Here is a 15,415-nt window from a genome sequence, read left to right on the forward strand (position 1 = left end):
TAACTAATATATCACTGCATACTAAATTATCACAAACTCATACAAACAGAAGCCTCAAATGAAGTTTAATGTAATCAGATTATTTATTGCATTTTGTTGAATCTGTAACAGGCAGTTTCTGATGTGAATCAGATTTTCTCACCAGATCCTGCAGAATCTGTGAAAACATGCTGATGTGTCTGATTTATTCATATACACAGAAATAGTTCATCCTTGAAGATGTGATGAATTCAAGAAAAACAAAAGTGCAGAAAAACTTTTAAATATTAACAGTGTAAATACAGAGACTGTGATGTCATCAGTGTAGCAGCTGGAGTGTCATCATAGGAACAGCCAATAGGAACAGCTGCAGACAGACAGGAGCCCAAACTCTGGACCCGGCAGCTGCAGAGACAGACAGACAATGTTTATAATGATTGTGCAGCTCAACAGATGAAATGACAAACAGGTTGCTGCTTTAGATGAGCAGAAAGCACAGTGTGATGTTTGAACAGAATTACTGGAGATTTCCATCAGGATCAATGAATCGGACAAATTCAGAATTATGTCAAAACCAGCGGTTATTGAGGCTGATGATGTATATTCTTATTTTCAGAAGTGGTCAAACTTTTATGCTACATTAGCAGTGTTGCATGTGTGCTCAACTCATTCTAGGGGCACATTGTCACAAAAGATCAATGTGCATTCAGTGAACTTTTTTCCTTGGCAATAACAGTGAAAAACAGCATTTTTGTAGCCAAGATTTGAATTTCAATTTTCAGAAATAATTCTCCTCGAGAAATAACACTGGAACTAGCCCCGGTGTCCTCAATCATGGGTTACCTGTGGTGGAGTTGGTGGCAGTGTTCACTCCGGTGACTGATGCGGTGCTGCTCTGTGATGACGGCGCTTTTGTCGTGCTGTTGGTGGAGGAAGGGTTACTGGTTACGGTGGAGTTCCTGCCACCCGTCAGGCCGATCTTGAGCGTGTCGAGATCTGACTGCAGCTGCAGTTTAATCCATTCCTGCACCTGTGATGCGCTTTCATACGTCTTCAGATCGGCTACATTCACACCTAACAAACTCTTCACATCGATCACATTCAGCGTCTACACACACACAGATTAATAGAGATTGGTTATTCTGGGTTAAATACTTCTGTGACACTGAACCACAAAAAAAACCTTTACAGCAAATGCTCTACTATAGCAGTCTAACAAGACGATCAATCTTTTGTTGATTTCTCCAGTGACCCGTCTCTGATTCTGTGCAGTCATGACTCAGAAGCGCTGAGAGTCATTGACATGGCATCAGCGATCTGCTAATCGGCTTTGTATTGATCAGATGTTTCAGCAACACGTCTTATATTACAGGTGTGATTTAGTGTGCAGTTAAACTGGAATGAGATGAGAGAATGAGACTCACGTTGATTACGCTTTGCTCCAGACCAATGAAGGTAGTCAGATCCATGTTGACGTTGGAATTTACAAGTTTACGAATAAACGTAGAATCCGCACCACCTGTATACACACACACACATGTATCAAATTAACAGTATGATGTGTCTCTTTGCATGATGTATGTATGTTGTATTTGTGTGTTTGTGTGTTACCGAGGTAAGACTGCATCAGCTGGTATGTTGTGGTGCTGACTGTGTCTGTACTGCGTGTGTTTGTTGCACTGAATGCGTTCTGAGCGATACCAAACAGAGTCCTCTTCTTTTCTGAAGTGCAGTTAGTGAGAGAGAGAGCAGCCGCCCGCCTGCGAACACGCACACACACCGTCACATATGAGTGTGTGAGACAGATTTTGATCGCATGTCACCACAATGATAGTAAAAACCTGAAATCATCTATAACAACATATACCACAAAATATAATAACATATAACAATGTTGTGTTTTGTGTTGCTACGTTAATTTATGTTTTGTATTAGGTTATGCTATACACATGTTATAACATATAACAACATACAGTATAACAACTCAAATCTTAATACAAAAAAAACATATCAACATAACAGAAAACAATGTTTTTTTGTTATTTTGTTTTGTTACATGTTATGTTATAAACATGTTATAACATACAGCGTAATGCAACATACACTATAACATAGCACAAATCATAACATAGGATTTAACGTCTTAAAATAACAACATGTAACACAACATAACACAGTAATGTCTTAATGAGAATGTGTAAATGCATGAATGTTTGTGTGAGGGTTATGTTTAGAGGAAGATGATAAATTGCACTCACTCCACACTGGCTGCGGTGATGTTGTTCAGCACACTTGTGTTCAGTGCACAGAGGTTTGATCCTCTGATGGAGTTCAGTTCATTAGTGCCCAGAGAGTTTCCATTCACACTCAGATACTTACTGACGATCAGCTGAACCTGAGAGAGACAATTCAACACAAGATCACATGCCTGACACTGAATACACACACACACACACACACACACACACACACACACAGTACCATCTGAGGGTCCCAGTCTCCATGTCGTGAGTTCATCAGAGATGACAGTGTGTCAATCTTCGTCACGCTCCATTTTTTGACATCATCAGGCACGGCCGCACGGGAGGAGGAGCCTAAAACCTGCAGCACCTCATCAGGGATTCCATCAGGATACGCCTGTGAGAGGCGGGAAACACAACCGTTACTATGGTAACACAGCTGCCGTTGTGTTTCTCTGTAATAATAGTCATTTAAGAGAAAAGCAAACAATGTTGAGTTACCTGGTTGAGTTTATTGAGGAGAATTCTCTGGAAGTCTCTGTCATAGACTTTATCTGTGATGGCCTCCAGGTTGAACTTCAGCATTTGGACGCTCAAACAGAAGTTAAACTGAGTCACATCGTAGTTGAATGGAAAAATTTCACTATAAATCTGCACCTGCGTTATGTCTCCAACTGTACATTCTGTAAATGCAGGACATGGTCATTTAATATTGAGAATAATGTAGTATTGTTGCCAGGGCCGTTTCTAGGCATAGGCGAATAAGGTGCCAATTTGGAAACACTGTTTGCAAGAATAATGTCATCTGTGAGAATGCTGCAAATGATCTCAGATCATCTCAGGAGGTGCTGTGAGTTTAATTCTCTTTATTTCCACGTGGTTGGCATGCATTGTGAACGCAACTCTGCAGGTTCAGTAATAAATATGTCTTTGTATTAAAGAAAGACGAAAGTGATTAAATCATAAAGTAATTCAAGACATGTTCAGCTTGAACCTAAAATTGAGTTTTCTTTTCTTTAGGCAGCACTAACTGTATTACCAAACACATTCGATAACACGCATTTGGCAGCATTATTTTGGGAACACAAGGGAAATTGTTAGGCTTTATTATTATGCTTATTATTGTCTTTACATTTATAATCGTCTAGTTCTTAATCTGTATGTTATTAGTAATTTTCCACCTGTTGTCGCTGACTGATACTTGCGTGATGCAAACGGAGCCGTTGTAAATGTTTGGATTGGTGGAGGTGGTTCAAGAAGTTTTTTGATCACTTTATATTTTTTTATTGCTTATTTGTTTAGTTTAAAGTGCAATATGAATTTAGAAATGTCTTTTGTTTGTGTTTTTTTTTTTTTTTTTTTGTGTTTCAATAAATGAATTACATTTTTAAAGCAAAATCAATAAAGCAAAAATACTCACAGACTCTCAGCAGGGGGTTGGCGGTGTAATCGGATATCACAATATTTTTTAATGTGATTATCAATAAAATATTTTTACATATCGCTCAGACCTAGACAATATTATTTTAGAAAAATACAGTTTTAATCAGAAATATTTTAAATGTATGTAATCAGTGTGTAAGCATCATGTGTATCTAACACAATTGGTTTTTGTTTTTGTTTTTTTTCCAGTTAGCAGAATTCTTAAATATTTCCATTTGGTGTCACCATTGCCCTGAGCATGCTCCCAGTACATCTCTGATGGATCATTTAGCACTTTAAGAACTGTAAAGAACTGTCCAGTTCACGTTCAGTATCAGAACTATATAAACAGTTGAACACGTTGAGTCCAGTTTCAAATCTGTTTGTTCCAACTGCATCTAAATGATACAGCAGAGTGTTGCAAGGGCATTTCTCCATGACATGAGGTACACTAGGTGCAGACTTTGTCTCTCACACAAGTTTATCTGTCTGCGTCCTGCAATACTACAAGAAACACCCAATTCACAACACTCTTACTACACATAACACCCCCCTTGGATCTATTGGCTACAAGAACTTTAAAAATACTATGCAATCGTTGTATGATTCATATTCTCTTAACTCAGTGGCATGATTGTATTCAAAATAACTTTTAATTGGCGGTATATTTAATGATTTTACAAATTTTTCATTTTTTAAATCTTTGTGCTTTAGACTTATGGATAAGTGTAGGTGTAAGCGTGCTGCAGGACTCCAAACAAAAACACGCAGTATATGAATGTGGCATCCAACTGTTCCGAGACTTCATGATTTTGCTGTTTTTTTGGAGGGGGCATAACTTGTAGAGAACTTGTAGTCTTGCAGGACGCAGACAGACCCTTGTCTCTGAAACAGTGATGCAAGCACCGCCTTAACTGCACAAAACTCTTCCCACTACGAGAAAAACGTTTACCGTTTTACGCAGCCCGTGTGTAATGGCCTTAGTACTCCACCGTACCCGCCAAAACTTCGCCCCCGTTTAGCGTCTCGTCCACCCCCCACCCCACCGCCTGGGGCGGGCGATCTCACCTAAGGCGCCAAAATGGTCAGAAACGGCCCTGGTTGTAACAGTGTTGTTGTAATATTGTGCTAATATTTGTTGTTATGGTGATACTGAATGTTATATTTATGTCGTAGCGATGAAGTGATGTTTTAGTAAGGTTGTGGTGATGTTATAGTGATGGTTTAGTAATGCTGCAGTAATGTTTGAGTAATGTTGTAGTAATGTTACAGTGATGATGTAGTGAAGTTTAGTAATGTTGTAGTGATGTAGTAATGTTATCATAATGTTTTATCGATGTTGTAGTAATGTTATACTAACGTTGTAGTGATGTTTTAGCTATATCATAGCAGTGCTGTAGTGATGTTGCAGTTATGTTACAGTAATGTTGTAGTGATGTTGTACTGATGTTATATTAATGTTATAGTAATGTTATTGTGATGTTTAGTAATGTTGTAGTAATGCTATAATGATGTTGTAGTGATGTTATAGTAATGTTGTAGTAATGTTATAATTATGTTGAATGACGTTGTAGCTATGTTGCAGCAATGTTATAGTGATGTTGTAGCAATGTTATAATAATGTTATAGTGATGTTGTAGTAATGTTATAGTAATGTTTAAGTGATGTTGTAGTAATGTTATAGAAATGTTTTAGTGATGTAGTAATGTTGTACTGATGTTTTAGTATGTTAAAGTTGTACTAATGTTATATTAATATTATTGTAACATTGGATTGATATTTTAGTTATGTTATAGTGATATTTTAGTGATGTTGTAGTAATGTTGAAGTAATGTTGTACTGATGTTTTAGTACGTTAAAGTTGTACTAATGTTATATTAATGTTATAGTAACATTGGATTGATATTTTAGTTATGTTATAGTGATATTTTAGTTATGTTATAATAATGTTGTTGTGATGTTTAGTAATGTTGTAGTGATGTTATAATTATGTTGAGTGATGTTGTAGCTATGTTGCAGTAATGTTGTCATGTTGTAGTGATGTTGTAATAAAATGATATTATAGTATTGTTGCAGTGATGTTTCAGTTATGTTATAGTAATGTTGTTGTAATGTTTAGTAATGTTATAGTGATGTTGTAATGATGTTGTAGTAATGTTATCATAATATTATAGTAATGTAGTAATGTTGCAATGTTGTAGTAATATTGTTGTAATAAAGTGATATTATAGTATTGTTGCAGTGCTGTTTTAGTTATGTCATAGTAATGTTGTAGTGCGGTTATATTATTGTGATAGTAATGTTGGAGTCATGTTGTAGTTATGTTACAGTAATGTTTTAGTGATGTTGTAGTAATGTTGCAGTGATATTTTAGTTATGTTATTGTGATATTTTAGTTATGTTATTGTGATATTTTAGTTATGTTATAGTAATGTTGTAGTAATGTTGTAGTAATGTTAGTAATGTTGTAGTGAAGTTATATTAATGTTATAATAATGTAGGAGTGATAATGTACTTGTTACAGTAATGTTATAGTGATGTTATAATGATGTTGTGATGTTAAATTACTGATGTATTCTCACCAGTGGCTCTTTTGAATCTTAAGGATTTGCTCGACTGTTTAACCATGTTTACGATCTTTGTCTCTGAAACATCTCTCTTCCTCAGTCCACGAATAAACGTCTTAAGAAACTTCTGCTTGTCCACCTGACAACACACACACACAGTTATGAATGAAATGCACACACACACACACACACAGTTATGAATGAAATGCACACACACACACACACAGTTATGAATGAAATGCACACACACACACACAGTTATGAATGAAATGCACACACACACACACACACACAGAGCAGTTGTACCTGTGAGATTTTGTCCCATATGTTGGAGGTGATGTACAGAGGCAGAATTCCCAGATTGTCCAGAGTGACTTTGTTCCAGGTGTCTGGAGATCTGAGAGATGAACATCACACATCAGTGTGTTTCATTCAGTGTGTGTGTGTTGTGTGTGTGAGTGTGTGTGTGTTTGTACCCGTAGGTTGTGTTTCCTGTCAGCAGTACAGTCTCTATGGCAGAGATCTGCTGTTGTGTTAAATCAGGACACTGTTTGAGTTTCTCCAGCACATACGGATCAGAGTTCTGGATGTAATCAGTGCTCAGAATGCAGCACATCATTCCTAAAACATGCAGCTGCTCACGGCTGATATTAAACCCAGAGATTTTCTGAAACACACACAAACAAACACTCTCAAACTGACCAACACTCAAAGAACTATGATGACTGTGTTTGTCTGAATGATATCTGTGAACCATTTGGGCACACTTCATTTATGTTTCTTCTTATTTTTTCTGTTAAGACAAATACAGATTATACCTTTGTATGAATTTCTTCACAAAAGTATAACTGTATTTTTTAATGGATTAGTTTTAGCGGATAGTGAAGGGAACTCAGTACACAAGTGTCCAGAATATGGATGAAGCTCATGAAGTTGATGATCAGAATCAACTGAAACTACAACTGCATTTGATTCACTACACCACATAAATACTACCATACTTAGTTTTGATGGCTTTACTATTGTTCTAAAGAATCAGTGTGTGCCCAACGGTTGACTCATGATCATGTATTCTGTAGGATATTGACGCACCAGACACTCTCTGGCGTTGTTGAAGAGTGTTTGTTTCTTGAATGACAGTGTGTTGGAGAGCACAGAGAAATCAGCTGTTCCCAGCGCAGAGAAATACGAGCGACACAGAGATCTGTCGATCAGAGAGTATCTGAAACACAGACAAACACACGTGTGATGTTCACATGAATGAAATACTGACACTCCGTCCTGACCAGAAATCAAAGCGTGTGTTCGGCTCATTTTACCATCGGAAAATGTCTTCCATAAACTGACTGTGAGATATTCATTATTAAAGTCTTTTGGTGTGTTTATATTGCCAGAACACCCCTGACATTACAAGTTCTGAGTTTAAATCATTAAATAAAAACATATTCAACAAACAAAATTAATTTGACCATTCATTTATTTTAATTGAAGTCAAATATATTTTACCACGAATCATTTTTGCTACTACAAAATAAAACTTATTTCTACAGTGTTTTCTCATTATGAATTGTGTTCATTGTAGTTGTGCCGTCACTGAGTGTTTATGAGAACATACTCGTAATAGAGCAGCAGTTCAGCGGGGTACTGAGAGAACGCGTTTATATCTCCACTCTTAATGTACTGATACATGCACGTCAACTGAAACAGACACACAATCAAGACAACATTTCTACAGCCATTCAAAATATCACAGGCTTCTTAACTGTTACTATGACAACAATATGTTTTTGTTTAAATAAACAATAAACAACAAAAACAAAGTATGGATGTTTCTTTCAGGGCAATGACTTTAATGTTGCTGTGATGGTCAGAAATGTTCGAGACGTTTAGAGAGATAAGCATGTTTCATGAAGACTTTCAAACACACATTAAATTGTGAGAGTTGTGTGAATTGTGTTACTGTTTGTGAGGTGCTCGTGTTTGTTCACCTGTGACTCCTGCAGGACGACCGTGTCATTACCGCGCCGTTGGCATCCGCTGATTAAACTTCGAATTTTTTCTGGGTTGAACTTCTGGATTCTTGTACAGGTGAAACCCTGCAACACCTGAAATGAGATGCTACACACACACACACACACACACACACACAGTACACACAGTATATACACACACACACACACACACACACACAGTATACACACACGCACACACACAGTATACACACACAGTACACACACAGTATATACACACACACACACAGTATATATACACACACACACACACACACAGTATACACACACAGTACACACACACACAGTATACACACACAGTACACACACACAGTACACACACACACACACACACACAGTATATACACACACGCACACACACAGTACACACACACACAGTATATACACACACGCACACACACAGTATATACACACACGCACACAAACAGTATACACACACGCACACACACAGTATACACACACGCACACACACAGTATATACACACACGCACACACACAGTATATACACACACACACACGCACACACAGTATATACACACACGCACACACACAGTATATACACACACACACACACACAGTATATACACACACACACACACACAGTATATACACACACACACACACACAGTATATATACACACACACACACACACACACACACACAGTATATACACACACACGCACACACACAGTATATACACACACACGCACACACACAGTATACACACACACACACACACACACACACACACACACACACACAGTACACACACACACAGTATACACACACACACACACACACACACACACACACACACACAGTACACACACACACAGTATATACACACACGCACACACACAGTATACACACACACACACACACACACACAGGTTATGAAAAAACCATCTAAACTAAACTGTGTAATAATTAGGGCTGTCAATTGAATGTTAATTTAGTCTGATTAATTCTATTAAAAATAATGCATTAAAAAAATAAACACAATTAATCATGCCCTCTGACCAGTACGTAAATACCGTAATAAAAGTAGCAAATGTATTTTCTAGTTATTCTAGAACCATCTGAGCAATTCAAGCTCAATGAATATGTAAAGGGTCTCTAGACGTGATTTTCAACTACTTTCTGAGACACTCCATAAGCGTCCGTGTGATGCAAATGTACATAAACCAACAAATAAAAATAGCGCAAACGGAAGGCAAGAATGCATCCTGTGAGAAAACAACAGATTGACCAACTCACAAACAAACAAACAAAAATATATTGACTCCTAAAACCACGTTTTGTTTTAATTTCCACAGTCATACGTATTAAACTAATACATATATATATGTCATTTCTTAAATTTGTATAGATTGCAGCTTTAGTAATAATTTCTCTTTGCACTCACATATATGGATCGCTGATCTCCGTGGCAACTGTTTCGAACAGCAACATGGCCTGAGAGGAGAAAGGTTTTCAAATGTCAAATTTGTCTCATGACAGACAACAGTGTGTCTAATATTTCCTAAAGCAGAAGCGTGCTGTACCTGCTCAGGTTTCCATTTCTTTTCATTGACAGTCACCGCAGAAGAGGAGGACACACCCAGCAGGAAGTTACGTGGGATCTCTGTCGCCAAGACGTTAGGAACGTTTGTGATGATGGTGTCAGAGGCCGTGTTCACAGAGATAATCTGAAGAGAGACAAACATGAGACGAAACATGTCTTTAAGTGTGTGTGTGTGTGTGTGTGTGTATAGTGTGTGTGTGTTGTGTTGTGTTGTGTTGTGTTGTGTTGTGTTGTGTTGTGTAGTGAGTGTGCGTTGTGTAGTGAGTGTAGTGAGTGTGTGTGTTGTGTAGTGAGTGTGTGTATTTTGTTGTGTAGTGAGTGTGTGTGTGTATAGTGTGTGTGTGTTGTGTAGTGAGTGTGTGTGTGTGTGTGTGTGTGTGTTGTGTTGTGTAGTGAGTGTGCGTTGTGTAGTGAGTGTAGTGAGTGTGTGTGTTGTGTAGTGAGTGTGTGTGTGTGTGTTGTGTAGTGAGTGTGTGTGTGTATAGTGTGTGTGTTTTGTTGTGTAGTGAGTGTGTGTGTGTGTGTGTGTGTTGTGTTGTGTAGTGAGTGTGCGTTGTGTAGTGAGTGTAGTGAGTGTGTGTGTTGTGTAGTGAGTGTGTGTGTTGTGTAGTGAGTGTGTGTGTGTATAGTGTGTGTGTGTTGTGTGTGTGTGTGTTGTGTAGTGAGTGTGTGTGTGTATAGTGTGTGTGTTTTGTGTTGTGTAGTGAGTGTGTGTGTGGGTATGTTGTGTTGTGTAGTGAGTGTGTGTGTGTATAGTGTGTGGGTATGTTGTGTTGTGTAGTGAGTGTGTGTGTGTATAGTGTGTGTGTGTTGTGTTGTGTAGTGAGTGTGTGTGTGTATAGTGTGTGTGTGTTGTGTTGTGTAGTGAGTGTGTGTGTGTATAGTGTGTGTGTGTTGTGTTGTGTAGTGAGTGTGTGTGTGTATAGTGTGTGTGTGTTGTGTTGTGTAGTGAGTGTGTGTGTGTGTGAGTGTGTTGTGTTGTGTAGTGAGTGTGTGTGTGTGAGTGTGTGTGTGTTGTGTTGTGTAGTGAGTGTGTGTGTATGTGTGTGTGAGTGTGTTGTGTTGTGTAGTGAGTGTGTGTGATAGTGTGTGTGTGTGTGTTGTGTTGTGTTGTGTAGTGAGTGTGTGTGTGTGTGAGTGTGTGTTGTGTTGTGTAGTGAGTGTGTGTGTGTGTGTGAGTGTGTTGTGTTGTGTAGTGAGTGTGTGTGTGTGAGTGTGTGTGTGTTGTGTTGTGTAGTGAGTGTGTGTGTATGTGTGTGTGAGTGTGTTGTGTTGTGTAGTGAGTGTGTGTGTGTTACCTGGCTGACTATAGTCTGTTGTATGATCACAGGTGCAGTCATCACGTTGGTCAGGAATGATGGTAATTTGACGGCGTTGAGCACAAAATTGTTTTGTATTGAGTTGATAATTGATGATGAAATTCCGATGATTAATGAACCCAAACGCTGAAGACTTTCCATATCATTAATCTACAACAGACAGAGAGATGTGTAGTGAGCGATGCTGTTCATGTTCTTGTGTGTTTTGATGCTTTGGCAATATTGTATGTCGAATCACATCAATAAAATTTTTTGATAATAAATCGCTGATAGCACATGACAGACGTCTATTTGATGTGTGTGTTTACATCTGGAAGACATATTTTTTAGGTTGTTTGCTCATCTACAATACATAAGACGTTTCCTCTCAGATGTCAATAAGACATTCAGCAGATGTCTTATGTCTGGAGCGAAAGCATGTGACAGTTCGGGGAGGTAATAGCACACAATTATTTTGATGACAGACCTTGAATCCGGCGTTTCACAATAAATACAGCAACATTTCAGATGATATTCACTGAGCGAATTTTGTATGAGGCAAAGTCTACATCTGTATTTCTATATAAATGTGCATATAAATACATGGATGGAAACCCAGTGTCTGAGACTGAAATGCTTTTGACGAGCGTCAGATTATAGAACATTAACAGTCAATTACAGACAATAACACAACAAACACAGTTCCAAAGATTAGTGAGCTGCCTTCATGGGCACCTCCTGTTGTGAAGACTGTTCCAAAAGGAAGGTTACTTAATTATGCTGCCTCATAAGATACCTTGTTTTGACTAAATTGTTTATAATGTTTATAAGGGCATTGATTCGGGAAAGGTGCGCTGCTTTGTGCCTGACAGGCTTATTATTAGCTTAGCAACATGCTAACATTAAACTCTATTGGAATCAATTGTAAGCCGTGTCTCCTGTGCTGATTGCTATATGTGTGGCATTTGTGTGAGTTGTTGTCTATCCACAGTTTTCCTGAATAACCACTGGGCACTGCCATGATGACTGTAATCGCTGCTGGAATGTTTATTGGTTCGGTATTGGTATCGGTTTCCATAAGAATCATGATAATAACTACCAATACGAACACTCCACACAGAGAAGAACAACCATTTAAAGTGTTAGTGGGAGTAAAAATGAGTTCCGGATCAACTTGTGCAGTTGTTGGCTGCCATAACAACTCAAAGTAGTTTATGATATCAACATAACCAGTTGAAAAGTATCCAGCAAATTATACAACAGTTAGTTGATGTCCTCTTTTGATTGGTCAAGCAGCGTTCCCAGAATTCTCAGTGGTTTTCTTTGAAACCACTTTCTTTAGTGGAGCAAAATTAGACTAAATATCTGCCATGCTGTGGCTAGCAATTGTGTCTGGGCATTTGAAGTTACTTAATACACTTCAGAAAACTGTGTAACAGTGCTTTAAACAAGAATACAATATTGGAGAAGCAGAATGGTATAAGATATTAAGTCTTGTTTTCAGAGAAATCGAACAGTCTTTGGTGGGGTTTATGCTTAAAACAAGAAAAAAACATTTGCCAATGACAAATAGTTTCCCCCCCTTTTATAAGCATAAACGTTACACAATTTTGTAACCCTAACCCTAATTTTATTTAACTTTGCTTCTCAAGTAAATGGATCTTGTTTTAAAAAAGTTTAGATATTTTGACTGGAAAACAAGACAAAAATTCTCATATAGAAATGATATTTTGCAGTGTATGAAGTTCTCGTCTCTAGAACTGCTGTATAACATCAGTATGTTGTTGTACTGAATATCTCAAGTGTTCACCTGCAGCCTCATAGAATATATAAATGTGTTTGTACCTGGTAAACTCCAGACGACAGCAGCGTTTGAATGATTGTCATGGCCTGATCTTGATTCCAGCCAATCACAGCGCTGAGCACATACAGAGTATTATGAAGCACCGCCCCTCCTGTCCGACTGATCTGATCTGTACTCAAACCTGTACTCGACTGATTGAGAGCTATGATGGAGTCCACCGTCAGAACAGGGGTGATACTCGCCATAGCGGCCGACACCTGCACACACACACAAACACACACATTAAACACACACAACACTGTGCTCATGTACACACGACATTAACACATGATAGTGATCTGCCACACACGATGTACAAACCACTGACCACACACACACAGAACAATCAACAACTCTACACAATCTACTACACACAACCTTACCTGAGTGATAAACTGCCTCAGACACAGCGAAACGTCAGCAATATAGACAATACAGTTTATATTAAGATATCAATATGTATATCCATCTGTCTGTCTCTCTATACTACACACACATTTACTTAGCTAAATAAGGACATACCATAGTAAGAATAGACTGTTGTTTTTATATAAAGCTAATTATAATCACTACAGACACTAACCCTAAAACAAAACTTAAAAAAACATTATTTTATTTGTAAGGAATTGCCCAAAGGGACGTTGTGTCAGTGGATTTCGCTTGTGTATAGTATAATGAAGTAAACACACACACAGAAAGAGTGATGTACGTACGTCAGGTTGTATGGTGGTGCAGGTCTGATGGACGCTTGGTGAGATGATCATTAACTGCGTCATATTCAACTGAAGGAAGGAGTTCGGAGGAGCCAGACAGAGAAACTTCTCTGGAAGACTACAAACACACAAACCATACAAACATCATTACATAACACACACTCTCACACGCTTTTTGAAACACTGACATGAGTGTGCTGTATGTCTGCGCGTTATCGAGCTTCAAGTTACTGTCGGTGCCAAAGACATTTTCAAACGACAGTATCATAAAGGCAGTAGTATCGTTGCTATTGTTGTATGTACAGTAGCTACAAATAGATAGGTAATGTTTGTCAAGAGAAACTTTGATGTTGTCTTTCCAATGCTGTGTCAGATAGAGAGAGAACTGAAAGCAGATTAAAGGCCTTCAGTGGGTTTCTTTACATTTGAATTTTTGAATATCCGATCAGTTAGAAAAAGTCATAGCGCACTCACAAGAACAGTCTGAAGGTCTGTGCCAAAACTGATGGATGTAGCTTAAAAGCTCTTGGTCTCAGTTAAGGGATTTTGAAACCAAGTTTGTTGAATAACAATATGTTGGCTTTGTCAAACCAACATAATTATTTGAATAATTATTCGATTAATCTAAATCATTATTATGAATGTGTGGTTTTCCCACACTGAACTACACAACAGATTATTCTTGGTGGCAGAAGCTCAAGATACTCTGGAATCGTTCAGCACTTCTGCTGATATAGATTTTAAGATCTGAGTAAGGAATGGTTATTATTGTTGTTTGTGTTCCTCACTAGAAGGCGCTGAAGGACGGGTTCTCCTGGAACAACAGAGTCATGTAGAACTCTGTGACGTTATCAGGAATGCTGAACTGCTTAAAGAGCTGAAGGTTCTCCAGGTTTACTGTGAATGGCTGGAGCTAAAAACACAACGAAACAAAAACAAAAACAAAAACACGCTTATCAGAGTTCACAGAAGCGTAAAATCTGATGCCGTGAAATCTGAAACGTGACCATGACATAAAATGGAAACAAGGAAAAAGCGAACATTTTTGGAGATGTTCACACACCTGTGAAGAGCCGAAGTGTAAGAGATCATCCAGTGTGATGAAGCTCAGGAAGACGCCGATGTAGTTGGCGAACCAGGCGGTGGAGTTAAGATTAGGGTTAGACGCATTATAACATTTCGGAGCAGAAGCTGAGAAGACAATTACAAACAAGACTTACAGTCAGAGCCAAAAACATGAGGGCAAAAAACAGATACAACTAAAAACACAGTCACTCACAGGTGTTCAGGTACATCTGGATGATACTGTAGATGTCTCCTTGAGTGAAGTCTGTCATACTGTAGTTGTATTTACCCATCACTGTCACACTAACAGAAAAACACATGAAAACCCTTCATAATCACATTTTATAATGGGGAAAAATATGTATGTCCCATCTTATACCTTTAAAGAAACAACTCAACTCAATTCAACTCAATTTTATTTATATAGCACATTTAAAAACAACAGAGTGTACCAAAGTGCTTCACAATTTAGAAATTTAAAAACAGTAAATTAACAAACACCATCAACACACATACACAATACATTTTAAAGTATTATAAACTCGAATAAATATCTCCAAAACTCAGGATTCCCCCAAATCAAACACCAATGTAAAAAGATGTGTTTTCAACTGAGACTTAAAAATCTCTATAGACGGGGCTGAATGAATATAAAGGGGAAGATTATTCCATAATTTAGGAGCAGCTACAGAG

The 15,415-nt window shown here is 38.0% G+C and overlaps 1 protein-coding gene across 1 annotated transcript in view; it reads right to left on the reverse strand.

Moving 5' to 3' along the window:
• Positions 1-59: 59 nt before the first annotated feature.
• Positions 60-15,415, reverse strand: part of LOC127444822 (uncharacterized) — a 48,785-nt gene continuing 33,429 nt past the window's right edge. The window contains exons 70-90 of the mRNA XM_051704363.1: positions 14,937-15,025; positions 14,721-14,848; positions 14,446-14,570; positions 13,658-13,775; positions 12,947-13,162; positions 11,102-11,272; positions 9,784-9,927; positions 9,645-9,694; positions 8,197-8,326; positions 7,824-7,906; positions 7,301-7,430; positions 6,685-6,875; positions 6,515-6,605; positions 6,224-6,347; positions 2,721-2,902; positions 2,461-2,616; positions 2,238-2,374; positions 1,591-1,739; positions 1,404-1,498; positions 823-1,087; positions 60-384 (exon numbers count right to left, since the gene is read on the reverse strand). Of these exons, the coding sequence (XP_051560323.1) occupies positions 299-384; positions 823-1,087; positions 1,404-1,498; positions 1,591-1,739; positions 2,238-2,374; positions 2,461-2,616; positions 2,721-2,902; positions 6,224-6,347; positions 6,515-6,605; positions 6,685-6,875; positions 7,301-7,430; positions 7,824-7,906; positions 8,197-8,326; positions 9,645-9,694; positions 9,784-9,927; positions 11,102-11,272; positions 12,947-13,162; positions 13,658-13,775; positions 14,446-14,570; positions 14,721-14,848; positions 14,937-15,025 (2,860 nt within the window). The 3' untranslated portion in view covers positions 60-298. The remainder of the gene's footprint in view (positions 385-822; positions 1,088-1,403; positions 1,499-1,590; positions 1,740-2,237; positions 2,375-2,460; positions 2,617-2,720; positions 2,903-6,223; positions 6,348-6,514; positions 6,606-6,684; positions 6,876-7,300; positions 7,431-7,823; positions 7,907-8,196; positions 8,327-9,644; positions 9,695-9,783; positions 9,928-11,101; positions 11,273-12,946; positions 13,163-13,657; positions 13,776-14,445; positions 14,571-14,720; positions 14,849-14,936; positions 15,026-15,415) is intronic.

This window comes from Myxocyprinus asiaticus, chromosome 8, assembly GCF_019703515.2.
Source record: "Myxocyprinus asiaticus isolate MX2 ecotype Aquarium Trade chromosome 8, UBuf_Myxa_2, whole genome shotgun sequence".
Classification (NCBI taxonomy): Eukaryota; Metazoa; Chordata; class Actinopteri; order Cypriniformes; family Catostomidae; genus Myxocyprinus; species Myxocyprinus asiaticus.